Source organism: Girardinichthys multiradiatus, chromosome 13 (assembly GCF_021462225.1).
Source record: "Girardinichthys multiradiatus isolate DD_20200921_A chromosome 13, DD_fGirMul_XY1, whole genome shotgun sequence".
NCBI classification, from domain to species: Eukaryota; Metazoa; Chordata; class Actinopteri; order Cyprinodontiformes; family Goodeidae; genus Girardinichthys; species Girardinichthys multiradiatus.
Genome location: NC_061806.1, coordinates 6164123 through 6180768, shown reverse-complemented (window position 1 = coordinate 6180768; position 16646 = coordinate 6164123). Strand labels below are relative to the sequence as shown.

Here is a 16646-nt window from a genome sequence, read left to right as displayed (position 1 = left end):
ACAGTTTGCATTGTCCCTTCTTGTAGACGGCTTCACAGTTGCATCTCCACTCCAGTCTGTTTTATAGGTAAACACAGAGGTATTTATACTCCTCCATTTCTTCTCCAATGATGGAAATAGTGTTTGACCTATGCCTGTTTCTATTAAAATCTACAATCATCTAATTTGTTTTATTCACATTCAAGATGAGAGGATTGTTTCCACACCATGCCACAAAGCGGTCCGCCTGCTCCCTGTACTCAGGTTCTTGTCCATCTCTGATCCACCCCACGACTGCAGACTCATTCGTGTATTCCTGCAGATGTCAGGAGTCTGTCTTGTACTGGAAGTCTGAGGTGTACAGAGTGAAAAGAAATGGTGAGAGTACAGTCCCCTGTAGTGCTCCTGTGCTGCTGACTACCTGGTTAGACACACAACCCTTCAGTCTCACAAACTGTGCTCTGTTTGTCAGGTAGTCTTTGATCCAGCAGATTACTGAGGCCTCCGCCTGAGTCTTCTGGAGTTTCTGACAAGCAAATCAGGTTGAATTGTGTTAAATGCACTGGAGAAACCAAAGAACAAGATCCTCACAGTGCTGCTGGTTTTGTCCAGATGACAGTGGGTTTGTTGAAGCGGGATTAAGTATTTTTGTATTGAATTGAATTAAAAGGTTCAAATTTCTCAATCACAGCTTGACATGTGGGTGAGACAGAGGGATCTGAGATGTAAAAGACTTGATGGTGGCAATATTTTCTTTAAAACAGATAATAAATTGTTCATAGAGACGAGATGAAGGTTCACTGACAGCAGAAATTAATGAATTAAAAAAGTAAAATAATCACTGTAGAGGCAGATGGCAAACAGGTTTGCAATATGTGTCCGTGTGGATGTATATACATAGGAGCAGAGCCTGCTCTTGGCACATGTGGTGGAGGAGAAGAAAGGAGTGTTGAAAGGTAGATTTGGTCCTGGGATCGCGGTTCACTCAAATAGCTATTCCCGAGCAAATCAATGTGTCATTCCATGTGCTTTCATACACCAGCCTGGAATGTGAGCAGTTGCTGTGATCAGAAGCTAGCACAGGGCTCGCAGCACTTAATAATTACAATTAGTTAATTATTATTAATAGCTGATGAGGCTGAGAGACAGATACACCCACAAGCAACCCTGGGTCTTGAATAACTGTAATTCAAAAGTAGACAATGGTTGACTGAAACTTGTTGGTACTGGTCAACAATGACTTTTTGGTCCTGTTTATTAAACTGAATATGGTTTTACCTGACACATAAATTCACATTTGTTCAGAGCGATGTTAACCTTTTTAAGCCAGATGAAGGGATTTTACATTTTACCCATCATGCTCATTGCCACTTGCACTTCAGGGTAAGCAATATGAATCATTCGGTAAAATGAAACAAAGTCAACCACATAAAAAGACAAGGGAAGGTTTTAGGTCATGAAGACACCTTATCTAAAGACAAGGGGAAACCCCATGCATTTCCTGCTAAATTTCATTCTTGTTTAAACTTGCCGTATAATAAAGAGCAATAAAATGGCTGTTCTAATCAGATTCTCGTTAATATTTTGTGTTTATAAAGAGACAGCGGTATGAAAAGACAGATAATCATTAGTGTGATGATGTAACAAGCTTCATGCCTCTGATCTCAGGCTTCCCACAGAATGATGAATTTGTTGGCAAAGTATTACGTTGTAGCTCTTACTTTTTTACCCACAAGAGAAAAAGTTAGATATCTGAGCTAATAAATGCCCAGTTGATAGTGAATCATTTGTAGGTTGAAGTTTAGGTCAGTGAAATGGACTTCCTTACAGTGGAAGCAAACTGGTTTCATTGAAGTCTAAAGACATACAGTACAGTTCAAAAGTTTTAGATACATTTTCTCACTTAATGGGTCTTCTTATTTTAATGTTTATTTTGTAGATTCACACCAAATGCATCAAAACTGTGAATGAACACACATGGGATTACATAGTGTACAAAAGGTGTGATATAACTCTAAACATTTGTATATTTTGGATTCTTCAAAAAAGCCACCCTTTGCTTTGATTACTGCTTTGATCTCTTAGCATTCTCTCCATGAGCTTCATGAGATGGTCACCTGAAATGGTTTTCCAAAGAGTCTTGAAAGACCTTCCCAGAAACTTATTGAGATATGGCCAGAGATTAATATTTCAGTCATCACAGCAAAGGGCGGTTACTTTAAGGAATCTAAAATATAAAACATGCATATAAAGTTCTTTTACAATTTTTCGTTTGCTACATTATTCCATATGTGTTCATTCACAGTTTTGATGCCTTCAGTGAGAATCTACGTACAATGGAAGTATTCATAAACGAAAGCAAGAAATAAAGAAAACCGTGTAAATGAGAAAGTGTGTCTAAAAGTTTTGACCGGTATTGTACAACTCAGTAATATCAAACTGTGTTTATTAGGTTTATTGACTCAATGCTCAATACTTCTGAAATTAAAATGAACATTGAGACTTTTGAAGGTTTCTTTTTTGTAGGTACTTATTGGCACAAAAAGAGTAAAACTCATTATATGTTGTCAAAAGAATCACATTTGTTACAGTGTTTGCATTCAAGAAGTTGACGGCTGTCAAGAAATGTGTTATTTGTTCATACTTAACATAAGCTAAAAAAAATGTAAAACATAATATTCAAATGACATACTAGTTATTAGTTTTCAGGCTAGTTAAATTCCTCCCAACTGCTGAAGCAAATTCTTTACAGGTCCTTCTCAAAATATTAGCATATTGTGATAAAGTTCATTATTTTCCATAATGTCATGATGAAAATTTAACATTCATATATTTTAGATTCATTGCACACTAACTGAAATATTTCAGGTCTTTTATTGTCTTAATACGGATGATTTTGGCATAAAGCTCATGAAAACCCAAAATTCCTATCTCACAAAATTAGCATATTTCATCCGACCAATAAAAGAAAAGTGTTTTTAATACAAAAAACGTCAACCTTCAAATAATCATGTACAGTTATGCACTCAATACTTGGTCGGGAATCCTTTTGCAGAAATGACTGCTTCAATGCGGCGTGGCATGGAGGCCATCAGCCTGTGGCACTGCTGAGGTCTTATGGAGGCCCAGGATGCTTCGATAGCGGCCTTTAGCTCATCCAGAGTGTTGGGTCTTGAGTCTCTCAACGTTCTCTTCACAATATCCCACAGATTCTCTATGGGGTTCAGGTCAGGAGAGTTGGCAGGCCAATTGAGCACAGTGATACCATGGTCAGTAAACCATTTACCAGTGGTTTTGGCACTGTGAGCAGGTGCCAGGTCGTGCTGAAAAATGAAATCTTCATCTCCATAAAGCTTTTCAGCAGATGGAAGCCTGAAGTGCTCCAAAATCTCCTGATAGCTAGCTGCATTGACCCTGCCCTTGATAAAACACAGTGGAGCAACACCAGCAGCTGACACGGCACCCCAGACCATCACTGACTGTGGGTACTTGACACTGGACTTCTGGCATTTTGGCATTTCCTTCTCCCCAGTCTTCCTCCAGACTGGCACCTTGATTTCCGAATGACATGCAGAATTTGCTTTCATCTGAAAAAAGTACTTTGGACCACTGAGCAACAGTCCAGTGCTGCTTCTCTGTAGCCCAGGTCAGGCGCTTCTGCCGCTGTTTCTGGTTCAAAAGTGGCTTGACCTGGGGAATGCGGCACCTGTAGCCCATTTCCTGCACACGCCTGTGCACGGTGGCTGTGGATGTTTCTACTCCAGACTCAGTCCACTGCTTCCGCAGGTCCCCCAAGGTCTGGAATCTGCCCTTCTCCACAATCTTCCTCAGGGTCCGGTCACCTCTTCTTGTTGTGGAGCGTTTTCTGCCACACTTTTTCCTTCCCACAGACTTCCCACTGAGGTGCCTTGATACAGCACTCTGGGAACAGCCTATTCGTTCAGAAATTTCTTTCTGTGTCTTACCCTCTTGCTTAAGGGTGTCAATAGTGGCCTTCTGGACAGCAGTCAGGTCGGCAGTCTTACCCATGATTGGGGTTTTGAGTGATGAACCAGGCTGGGAGTTTTAAAGGCCTCAGGAATCTTTTGCAGGTGTTTAGAATTAACTCGTTGATTCAGATGATTAGGTTCATAGCTCGTTTAGAGACCCTTTTAATGATATGCTAATTTTGTGAGATAGGAATTTTGGGTTTTCATGAGCTGTATGCCAAAATCATCCGTATTAAGACAATAAAACACCTGAAATATTTCAGTTAGTGTGCAATGAATCTAAAATATATGAATGTAAAATTTTCATCATGACATTATGGAAAATAATGAACTTTATCACAATATGCTAATATTTTGAGAAGGACCTGTACATGTCAGACTCTTTTCACAGCAAAACCAGAATCATTTATTCCCAGTTCCAGATTTTTATGTGAAACTGAAAAAAGAGTCCAGAACATTCTTTGTTTTGTTTTGCTATAATGGTAATTTACAATAGCTAAAAATGAGTAATGAATCTCTGAATCTGATTTTGTAAAAACTAAGAATTGAAAATAAATGTTCCCTGAGATTGAAAATTATTTCAGTCATGAACCCACATGAATTTAAGAGAGCCTGATTTGATACTTCTGGAAATAAAAGGAAACACCTAAATTCTCTGCTTGATTGGACAAGCTCTATGGAATCTTCAGGATGCATGGTAAAGTGAGAGGTGGGGAGCTTTCTGTTGTTTCTGTTGAGGTGCATGAAACCAAGTAAGAGGAAACTCTGAAATCAGTGGTTTCCTGACTCACTCTAAAGTAACCACAGAGCTTTTGCATTTGCATTGTGTGTGTTCCTGTGTAAATGCAACACAATTTCATTTTCCACATCAGGAGAGGAATATATCACAGTTTGACCCAGAACTTTATCACAGTTTTGTTTTTCACATAAATTGCAATTACAAAATGCCACACATCAATTGATTGTTGTAATTTGTCTACTTACAAACTGATGCAGATAGTTGTACAGTTGGCTTTAAAACAGAAAATAAAATCTGTTTAGGACATGGGTGTGATATTACAAAGTGCTTGTCATTTCTAATTTAACTTCTGACTCTTGGGGGTATTTCTTTTGTGTTTCAAAAACTTTAAAAGAAATGTACAATACAACTGTATTCTCCCCAGCCAAAACGGGGAGCAGAAATATATGCATGTTATCATGTCTTGGGTTCTGTTAACAGGGTTTTGTCCTCATATCAACAAACTAAGGAATGCTCATTGCTGAGGTGTCCATCCACAGGTCTCATTCCAGTCTGCTCTTGATGCTTTCAGCAGTGATGTGCATATTAGCCCATTTAAATATACGTACAAAGACATGTAGTCGGTGACCCGTAACAAGGAATGAAACAAATTTAACTTGTAATCAATTTCTGTTGTAGATGTCCTCATTCAGCGCTACCTTCTCTTCATACCCCAGATTCAGGTAACAGCATCTGGTTTTAGTTGCCTTTACCTATATATTTTAAAATATGAAAAGCAGTTATGGAATAAAGTTGTCATACTGAAATAGTTTTCAGTTGCGTCCAAATAAGGAAAACGGAACTCACGGAGCTTATGGCAGTAAAAAGTTTTAATGATAAATAAGATAAATTGTCAATGGAAACCAAGGTGTTTACCGAGGAGGTTTGGAGAGAGATATTTAAACCAGCTGAGTATGCAGGGCAGCTCAACATCAGAATCAGATTTACTGGCTTTAATGAGCGCATCAAACTCGTGGAATCTCTCGTGGACAGCCTGAGGGAACAAACCAACCAGTAGGTGGCGGTAATATTTCTGTTAGGTACGCTCCCCCATAAAATGAATGAGATGCAATTTAAAATATGTTAAGTTTAACCCTCAAGTGAATATGATTTGGAAATGTTTGACTGTATTCTATACTCATTTTGAGAGTTAGGAATATTGATTTCACGTTTTGAGGTAATGTTGGCTGAAATCTAAAAATGCTATTTCTATCTAACCAGTCTGTTAGCATAAAGAACTAGTCTTTTTAAAATATGTGATGACTGTGAATGCTGTATGGCTTGTCCCCAGCTTAATTAACACAGAGAGAACACAAAAGAAGATGAACTAAATACAAATGATTTACAAACCAAAAGGTAAAACGGCTAACATTAATATACGACTATAAACCAAAATGAACTCAATACAGTAAGACATGAAATGAGAATGAATAATCCAGAAATGATCAGAATACAAACACAAAAGACAATAAAGAAACAGACAAAGGTAAAGATTCAAGATTTGGAAAAAAAAAACAACTGTGGTATCTAAGGTTTTTAGGATGTAAATAGTTTTTAAAAACGTTTCCAGTTAGGTTAACTTTTTGTTTAGTAAATAATAGCATAAAAAACAACGCTGTATGCTTTTTGTATACTTTTACAACCTGGTAAAGACCAACTCATTTGTATGTCTAAACCCTACAACTGACAGAGGGTGTACTTGCTTTTTATCATGACTGTAAAGCAGGTTGGAGTTTTTGTTTCAGCTCTTTGCTTCTACCTTGTGGTAGCTTTGAGGGCTACAGTTTAGGATTAAGTATTTGAAACCATTTTATTTCCATAACTAAACCACTGCATATCATTTATCTTAGTTATACATCCTCACCGCAGTTTCCATCATTCTGAAGTTTTTCTCTGTCAGAATGATTTAAACTGCCCATTAATTGCTGGTCAGTCAAACTGTCTGACAGCTCTTAGGTAAACAAGGTCCTATGTCTGACAACAACTTTCCGTATTTGGATTGAGATTTGTCTGAGCAGAGTTAGAAAGTAAGAAAGCGAAAGAAAGCATTAGACTCAGATGTTCTGAAACCTATAGACATGGTCGCAGAAAATGAAGAGCATCCATTTCTAATCTGTCATATTTAATGAGATCAACGGGTCTAACCAGGCTTCAGAACAGATAAATATAACAAGAGTGTAATAAAAAGTTTTCAGCTTTTATTATTTGATTAATTTAAATTATACAAGAGATTTGAGCATTGTATGACCATTGTATCCATCATTTATTAAAGAAACTGCAAGGGAAGAGCTGGAGCCTGAAGGCTTTGGTCATTTGTCAAATTATGGCCCCGACACAACAAATACCCCTTCCGGCCATCCCACTATGACGATCTTTTTTTCAATTTAAATATTTATTAAGTTTTGTGTGGGACTCTAGCTGTTAAAACGTCTACTCATAGGATGTCTGCCGAACACAATTTCTTGCACATTTACCGTAAAAGACATACTACCTGCTCCGTTACAATTGCTAAAACGATTACTTCGAAATGAAACGTTTTGTAAAGAATGTAGTTGTTACTGTATATGCATAGATATTTAGTCCTCGCTCAGGGGTTCATTTGGAGATGTTGGCTGTCTTTATAATATAGCTGTTAAAGTCTGCTAAACAGAACAAGGACCGTGCCTTCATAAGAGAAGGTTACTACGGTAACACCGGGCGTGACGCTGATCCTTAGCGACACAATGGAGCGATGTAAATAATCCTTGCAGATGAAACAGCATCATTTCGTTTCTGTCATAATTCTACAGTGGAGTGTTAAATGGTTGTGGTGTTGCAGCTTCGATTGGTTAAGCTGTGTTTTTGGAGTAATAAATTAGTTACTGATTGCTTAGTGAGGCTGAAACCTCAGTTCATCGTTCGGTCGCTAGCTAACCTCCTTTATTCGCTGTGGTAGATCCGAGCTATCAGCAAGTCTGCGCCATGGAGTTTCATTTTGACATTAATCAGTTATTCTCTGAGAGGATCTCGATTCTGGATCAGAATCTTGTTGCAAGTCGCCAATCAAAAGAAAGGTAAGTTAAAACAAAACAATGTATTTAGGCAAGTAACTGCTAAGTTTATCTGTGCTGCTCACTTCGCTGGACTGTATACATGCACACACACACACACACACACACACATATATATATATATATATATATGTGTGTGTGTGTGTGTGTCTGTGCGTGTGTGTATAATTGTTAGCCATGACAACCCCACGATGTCCAGAGCCTTCTGGCACAGTGCAGGAATCTTGTTGTGCTGCCTTCTCTATGAAGGACATGATGGCTGGATCGGGAGATCTTCTAAGTGCTACTTCCACCCCTCGAAAATATTACAGTTCAGGTTATAACCCCCTTCCCCAATTGCTCTAGTTTCTGTGAGCAATTTCTTCCACAAGCGGGTTCTCTGGTTGCCACCACAACAGATGCCTATAACCTTAAGGCCAAAGCTTCTGGAAGCATCTGCAGTCCTCAACGTGACCCATACAGATTCCTTGTCACCCAAGATCCTCATGAGATACATGAGATAAATTTTGCAGGAGGTGTAAACTGAAGATCAACTGAGTGTAGGTCTGCTGATGAAATTACAAAATCGCCCCTTAGTCCAAGGTGGCCTGGTACCAAGTAAACTTATGAACCATCTTGTGCTTGTTTGTTATGGTCAATAAGTGCATTCGCACATATTGGGCCCAGTCGTTGAAACCATTTTATTTGAAACCATTTTATTTCAACCAGTCATTGAAACCATTTGAACTAATACAATACCGATACTCGGTACTGTATTAGTTCAAATGTGAAAGTCACCCTTCCCTAGTTACAGTGTGTTTATTCTGTCAATGTGTGCAGCTGTCATGGATGGAAAACAACCTCTGGTAAAAACTCTGAATCCCAGAATGCACAGCATTAATCTATTTTCAGGACAACTCCGAGGAAGGGATCACAGCTGGAATCCCAAAGACATCAAAGTACAAAATTCTGGCGCACAGCATTGTTCACCCTACAACTCTTCACTAGAGCAGCATTGGGGAAACGATGTGCGTGGATGTCTGAATTTGCTGCTCCCTTGGAAGTGTCAACTCAATTTAAAATTCATTCACTATTAGGGCATAATATTAAGACTCAATTGTCCAAAAGATTATTGATTTCAAATTAATTTTTTATTAAAATATTTCATTGAAATAATTTTTTAAATATTTTTTTGCAGCATTAGAGGCCTTTATGTTTCAATTTTTCAGACAGGAAAGGGGGGCAGAGAGAGGAGGGAGAAATTCAGCAAAGGTCACGGGGTGTGGGACATGAACCCATGGCCACTTCAGGGACTGTAGCCTTTATATATCGGTTGCGAGCTTAACCCCTACACCACCAGCACCACACCCTACCATAATAACGTTTTATCTACTGTTCTCATTCTCATGTTGTTCTTAATTAGTTCTAAAACTAATTTTGCCTAATTCCAAATTCCTCAAGACAAAGCTTGGTTATTAAACATGAAAGTTCTTATTGGACTGTGATACCATTTCATAACTTTATTGGTTAAGGTTTATTCTTTGTTCCCTTTTTTGTAGTTTATTAGTTCTTTTTATTATTACATTTTTCTTACTTAGTGTAGTTGAATGTTACTAGCCTTGTTAAAGAGCTTGTTAATTGAACTTTTTTAACTTGAAGTAAAAACATTTTGTTAATAAATTCTTATACCAGATCCCGGGGGATGTTGGAGACATAGAGTCAGAGTGGACCATGTTCTCTGCATCTATTGTCGATGCTGCTGCCCATAGCTGCGGCCGTAAGGTCTGCGGTGCCTGTCGTGGCGGCAATCCCAGAACCCGGTGGTGGACACCGGCAGTAAGGGATGCTGTTAAGCTGAAGAAGGAGTCCTATCGGCTGTGGTTGGCTTGTGGGACTCCTGAGGCGGCTGACGGGTACCGTGAGGCCAAGCGTGCTGCGGCCCGGGCTGTGGCAGAGGCAAAAACTCGGGCCTGGGAAGAGTTCGGTGAGGCCATGGAGAAGGACTACCGGTTGGCCTCGAAGCGATTCTGGCAAACCGTCCGACGCCTCAGGAGGGGGAAGCAGTGCTCTGCCAACACTGTTTATAGTGGGGGCGGGAGACTGCTGACCTCGACTGAGGACATTATCGGGCGGTGGAAGGAGTACTTCGAGGATCTCCTCAATCCTGCCATCACGCATTCCGTGGTGGAAACAGAGGCTGGGGACTCGGGGTTGGACTCTTTCATCACCCAGGCTGAAGTCACCGAGGTGGTTAAAAAGCTCCGCGGTGGCAAGGCTTCGGGGGTGGATGAGATCCGCCCTGAGTACCTCAAGTCTCTGGATGTTGTAGGGCTGTCATGGTTGACACGCCTCTTCAACATTGCGTGGCGGTCGGGGACTGTGCCTCTGGACTGGCAGACTGGGGTGGTGGTCCCCCTTTATAAGAAGGGGGACCGGAGGGTGTGTTCCAACTACAGGGGGATCACACTCCTCAGCCTCCCTGGTAAGGCCTACGCCAGGGTATTGGAGAGGAGAGTCCGACCGATAGTCGAACCTCGGCTTCAGGAGGAACAGTGTGGTTTTCGTCCCAGCCGTGGAACACTGGACCAGCTCTATACCCTCTACAGGGTGCTCGAGAGTTCATGGGAGTTTTCCCAACCGGTTCACATGTGTTTTGTGGACCTGGAGAAGGCATTCGACTGTGTCCCTCGTGATGCCCTGCGGGGGGTGCTCCAGGAGTATGGAATCGGGGGCCCTTTATTAGGGGCCATCCGGTCCCTGTACGAGCAGAGCAGGAGTTTGGTCCGCATTGCCGGCACTAAGTCGGACCTGTTCCCAGTGCATGTTGGACTCCGGCAGGGCTGCCCTTTGTCGCCGGTCCTGTTCATAACTTTTATGGACAGGATTTCTAGACGCAGCCAAGGGGGTCTGGTTTGGGGACCAGTGGATTTCGTCTCTTCTTTTTGCGGATGACGTGGTCCTGCTGGCCCCCTCTAGCCAAGACCTACAGCATGCGCTGTGGCGGTTCGCAGCCGAGTGTGAAGCGGCTGGGATGAGGATCAGCTCCTCCAAGTCCGAGGCCATGGTACTCGACCGGAAAAGGGTGGCTTGTCCTCTTCAGGTTGGAGGGGAGTTCCTGCCTCAAGTGGAGGAGTTTAAGTATCTCGGGGTCTTGTTCACGAGTGAGGGAAGAATGGAGCGGGAGATCGACAGACGGATCGGTGCAGCTGCCACAGTAATGGGGGCGCTGTGCCGGTCCATTGTGGTGAAGAGAGAGCTGAGCCGAAAAGCAAAGCTCTCAATTTACTGGTCGGTCTACGTTCCTACCCTCACCTATGGCCATGAACTTTGGGTCATGACCGAAAGAACGAGATCACGGATACAAGCGGCTGAAATGAGCTTCCTCCGTAGGGTGGCCGGGCACTCCCTTAGAGATAGGGTGAGGAGCTCGGCCATCCGGGAGGGGCTCGGAGTAGAGCCGCTGCTCCTCCACATCGAGAGGAGCCAGTTGAGGTGGCTCGGGCATCTATACCGGATGCCTCCTGGACGCCTTCCTCGGGAGGTGTTCCAGGCACGTCCCACCGGGAGGAGGCCCAGGGGACGGCCCAGGACACGCTGGAGGGACTATGTCTCTCGGCTGGCCTGGGAACGCCTTGGGCTCCCCCTGGAGGAACTGGAGGAGGTGTCTGGAGAGAGGGACGTCTGGGCGTCTCTGCTGAGTCTGCTGCCCCCGCGACCCGGTCCTGGATAAGCGGAAGACGACGAACGAACGAACGAAATTCTTATAGTTTGGAGAGAGGCTGTTAAACTATAGTGTGCTGCAGTTAGGGATGGGTACCAAATTCGCTACTTTATAAGCACCGACCGAATTCGGTCGGTACCACCGAGTACCGATTCAAACAGTTTCATGTTTCGGTATCTAAACACATCATTGTAACACTGAAAGAGTGGAAGAGTGGGCGATTTTCCATGCCGGACTTGAACGCACCATTGTACGCACAAGAACGTAATGACTTCAGTAGCTGCTTGTACCATGAGCAAAGCATACAGTGGTGAGAACAAGTATTTGATACACTGCAGATTTTGCAGGTTTTCTCACCTTCAAAGCATGTAAAAGTCTGTAATTTTCATCATAGCTACTCTTCAACTGTGAGTGATGGAATCTAAAACAAAAATCCAGAAAATAACATTGTGTGATTTTTCAGTAATTAATTTGCATTTTAGGCTGCATGGTGGCACAGTTGGTAGCACTGTTGCCTTGCAGCAAGAAGGTCCTGGGTTCGATTCCCGGCCTGGGGTCTTTCTGCATGGAGTTTGCATGTTCTCCCCGTGCATGCGTGGGTTCTCACCGGGTACTCCGGCTTCCTCCCACAGTCCAAAGACATGCCTGTTAGGTTAATTGGTCACTCTAAATTGCCCTTAGGTGTATGAATGAGTGTGTGCATGGTTGTTTGTGTGTTGCCCTGCGATGGACTGGCGACCTGTCCAGGGTGTACCCTGCCTCTCGCCCATAGACTGCTGGAGATAGGCACCAGCTCCCCCGTGACCCACTATGGAATATGCGGTAGAAAATGACTGACTGACTGACCGAATTTGCATTTTATTGCATGAAATAAGTATTTGATACATCAGAAAAACAAAGTTAATATTTGGTACAGAAACCTTTGTTTGCAATTCCAGATATCAGACGTTTCCTGTAGTTCTGGATGAGGTTTGCACACACTGCACCAGAAATTCTGGACCACTCTTCCATACAGATCCTTCAGGTTTCAGGGCTGTTGCTGGGCAATACAGACTTTCAGCTCCCTCCAAGATTTTCGATTGGATCCAGGTCTGGAGACTGGCTAGGCCACTCCAGGACCTTGAGATGCTTCTTATGGAGCCACTCCTTAGCTGCCCTGGCTGTGTGCTTCGGGTCGTTGTCATGCTGGAAGACCCAGCCACACCCCTTCTTCAATGGCCTTACTGAGGGAAGGAGGTTGTTGGCTAAGATCTCCTGATACATGTCCCCATCCATCCTCCCCTCTATACGGTGCAGTCGTCTCCTTTGCAGAAAAATATCCCCAAAGAATGATGTTTCCACCTCCGTGCTTCACAGTAGGGATGGTGTTCTTGGGGTTGTACTCATCCTTCTTCCTCCAAATATGTCGAGTGGAGTTTAGACCAAAGAGCTCTATTTTTGTCTCATCAGACCACATGACCTTCTCCTATTCCTCCTCTGGATTATCCAGATGGTCATTGGCACTTCTGATGGGCCTGGACATGTGCTGGTTTGACCATGGAGACCTTGTGTGCGCTGCAGGATTTTAATTCATGGCATTGTAGTGTTTTACTAATGGTCTTCTTTGAGACTGTGGTCCTAGCTCTCTTCAGCTCTCTTCAGGTCATTGACTAGGTCCTTCTGTGTAGTTCTGGCCCTTGTCCCTCACCTTCTTCATGATCATTGATGGCCCACAAGGTGAGATCTTCCATGGAGCCCCAGACCGAGGGAGATTGACCATCATCTTGAACTTCTTCCATTTTCTTATAATTGCGCCAACAGTTGTTGCCTTCTCACCAAGCTGCTGGGCTATTTTCCTGTAGCCCATCCCAGCCTTGTGCAGTTCTTCTATTTTATCCCTGATGTTCTTCCACAGCTCTCTGGTCTTGGCCTTTGTGGAGAGGTTGGAGTTTGTTTCATTGAGTGTGTGGACAGGTGTCTTTTATACAGATAATGAGTTCAAACAGGTGCAGTTAATACAGGTAATGAGTGGAGAACAGGAGGGCTTCTTAAAGAAGAACTAACAGGGCTGTGAGAGCTGGGATTCTTACTGGTTGCAGGGTTTCCTCTAGGAGGGGTGTTTCATTAATGCGTAATGAAACATTACGCATTAAAGTAAAAGTGATGTTAATCAACTACATTACGGTCATTCAAATGCAACATATGTCCAGTCCATGTTCCTTGGAGCCCGAAGAAAGCATGAGCAAGAGGTACATTGGTTGACCTGGCCGTGCAAGGCGGACCACAATGGAACAGAAAATTGGAGTTGTTCAGTAATTTGATGGAGAACGATGGAGAGCGGGTCCGTCGATGGTGACGTTCGGAGTAGTCACAACTCCTGCATTCAGCACTGTTAGCACGCCTGCATTCGTCAGCGGCTCGTCGTCTGCAGCCAGCAACATGGCTGGGTTTGTGCAGTATTAAGAAAAAACACTGCGTAGTCTGTTAATGGTGATTATGTTGGAGAAATGTTTGAAACAACTGCGATGTTACAATACCAGCAGCTGGATGTTGTTTTCATATATTCATCAAAGTTTATATATTGAGAAATAAATATGTTAAATTGAAAAGTTTTGAGATTTATTATTAAACGAATTAACATTTATTACCACATAAACACACACAAAAGTACCAAAAACTGGTACTGTTGAGTACCAGTATCAATTCCCAAGTACAGAGTATCGGTACTGCATTAGTTCAAATGTGAAAGTCACCCTTCTCTAGTTACAGTGTGTTTATTATGTCAATGTGTGCAGCACTTGCTGTTAGAGAAGATCAGAGCTTGAATCACTATTTCATCCGTTGTTCTATAATACCACACCATATTGGGCTGGTATTCATAAGACAATACCTGACAGACTAAAAGTTGTTTGGCTAATAATTCCTGATCAGGTGGTGCTCTGAATCTTTTTAGCCTGTATTACAAATTTATATTCTAACTTTATTAATAATTCTGTTAATAATTAATTGTTAATTATAATTCTTAATAGTTGCTAATAGTTTAATCAATCACTGTTGCCCAACAGTGGTGCTCTGATTTGTTAGTCTGACTGAAAATTCAATAGTCCAACTTTATTAAAAGTTTTGTTAATAATTGTTAATTATTAGTTATAATTATTATTAGATGCTAACATCTAAACCAAACCTATTGTTGCTGTTATTAAGTCCAATAACATAACATAACATAACACCGCTAGGATTCAGATCAAGATACACTAGATAAATACTATTTCATTTAATTCTATATTATTATTATTTTGAATATTTGCCACGGTGTTCTATTTTTATTATTATTTTTTATTATTTTCATAACATTTCTACACAACTTGTTTTTGTTTTTAACTACATATTTTCAAATTTATTTATGTCAGCTGTATATTTGTCTATGTGTAGCACCTTACCACCAAAGCAAATTCCTCATACATGTGAAACACTACTTGCCAATAGAAAGTAGAAAGATGTTTTTTCTCATTCTGATTAGATCAGCAGCCTGTTTACAGAAAAATTAGCAAGAACTTTACTGCAAAAACATCTCCTTGAAAGATAAAAAGCAATTAGGGTGGTGTAAACATTTGCACATTCTCCTTTATTTTTTAGCTGTTTTATCTTTTTGAGACTTCTCAATTTCTTTATGTTTTTTTACCCCTAGGCAGCAGGAGATGCACGTGGTTTCCTCTATACTGATTTATTCCAAGACTTTCCTCCCATTGTCTCCATAAAAACTAAACACAATAATAACAATAACATAGACACATCAACGTAAAATAATATGAATGGCATGCGAATTAACATTTCGCCAAAGCAAAATACATACTTCACAAAGAAAACAAATATCTTTGTTTGGGTGCATGCCATGAAAGAGGGAAACTTCATTTTCTTTAATTTTATTGCCTTTATCATTTCAACTTTGTCGGAGCTTAACTCTGAGAGGCTTGTACTACTAAACACAATTCTCAAATAGATGCAAAATAAATAAATCAACATGCACTGAAATTACACATTATAAGGGCAACAGTTTCACATCTGTTCTAACATAGGATGCGATTTGAGATCCCCTTAATAAGATGAGGCGGGTTAATCTTCCCAGCCTGTGGAGGAAGCAGCTCAACTCTCCTGTTATTGCTACAGCAGGATGATACTTTTTCTCAGATGCACTACTGGGCTCAGACACTTTCAACACAAAAACCAGCTGCTTACACCCAAGGCAACCTAACCAGGGCATAACCCATCTCTCACCAAATGACCACTGGAAGTAGGCTCAAGCCCCACCATTACCCTGCATGGGTAAGTGAGAATTGTCGATGGGTGGATTCCAAATCTTAGATGGAAAGAATGATAATTTAACTATTCATCTTTGTTAAAATAGTAAATACCCCACACCTGTGTAGCATCCTTTTGACCTTATCCAGGGTTCTACGAAGTGTTTTTACTATGTTTGTCATTCATCTATTGACACAAACGCCAGTACAGTTCTTTTATTATACTGTACAGGTCCTTCTCAAAATATTAGCATATTGTGATAAAGTTCATTATTTTCCATAATGTCATGATGAAAATTTAACATTCATATAGTTTAGATTCATTGCACACTAACTGAAATATTTCAGGTCTTTTATTGTCTTAATACGGATGATTGTGGCATACAGCTCATAAAAACCCAAAATTCCTATCTCACAAAATTAGCATATTTCATCCGACCAATAAAAGAAAAGTGTTTTTAATACAAAAAACGTCAACCTTCAAATAATCATGTACAGTTATGCACTCAATGCTTGGTCGGGAATCCTTTTGCAGAAATGACTGCTTCAATGCGGCGTGGCATGGAGGCAATCAGCCTGTGGCACTGCTGAGGTCTTATGGAGGCCCAGGATGCTTCGATAGCAGCCTTTAGCTCATCCAGAGTGTTGGGTCTTGAGTCTCTCAACGTTCTCTTCACAATATCCCACAGATTCTCTATGGGGTTCAGGTCAGGAGAGTTGGCAGGCCAATTGAGCACAGTGATACCATGGTCAGTAAACCATTTACCAGTGGTTTTGGCACTGTGAGCAGATGCCAGGCCGTGCTGAAAAATGAAATCTTCATCTCCATAAAGCTTTTCAGCAGATGGAAGCATGAAGTGCTCCAAAATCTCC

At 41.4% G+C, this 16646-nt stretch overlaps 1 protein-coding gene across 2 annotated transcripts in view; it reads left to right on the top strand.

Moving 5' to 3' along the window:
• Positions 1 to 7427: 7427 nt before the first annotated feature.
• atat1 (alpha tubulin acetyltransferase 1) overlaps positions 7428 to 16646 on the top strand; it is an 85738-nt gene continuing 76519 nt past the window's right edge. Inside the window, exon 1 of one of the 2 annotated variants that reach the window (XM_047383999.1) lies at positions 7428 to 7799. Coding sequence is in view for 1 of the 2 variants with exons in the window: in XM_047383998.1 (XP_047239954.1) it covers positions 7708 to 7799 (92 nt within the window). In the remaining variant the exon portion in view is untranslated. The remainder of the gene's footprint in view (positions 7800 to 16646) is intronic. The other variant, XM_047383998.1, reaches the window with a different exon arrangement.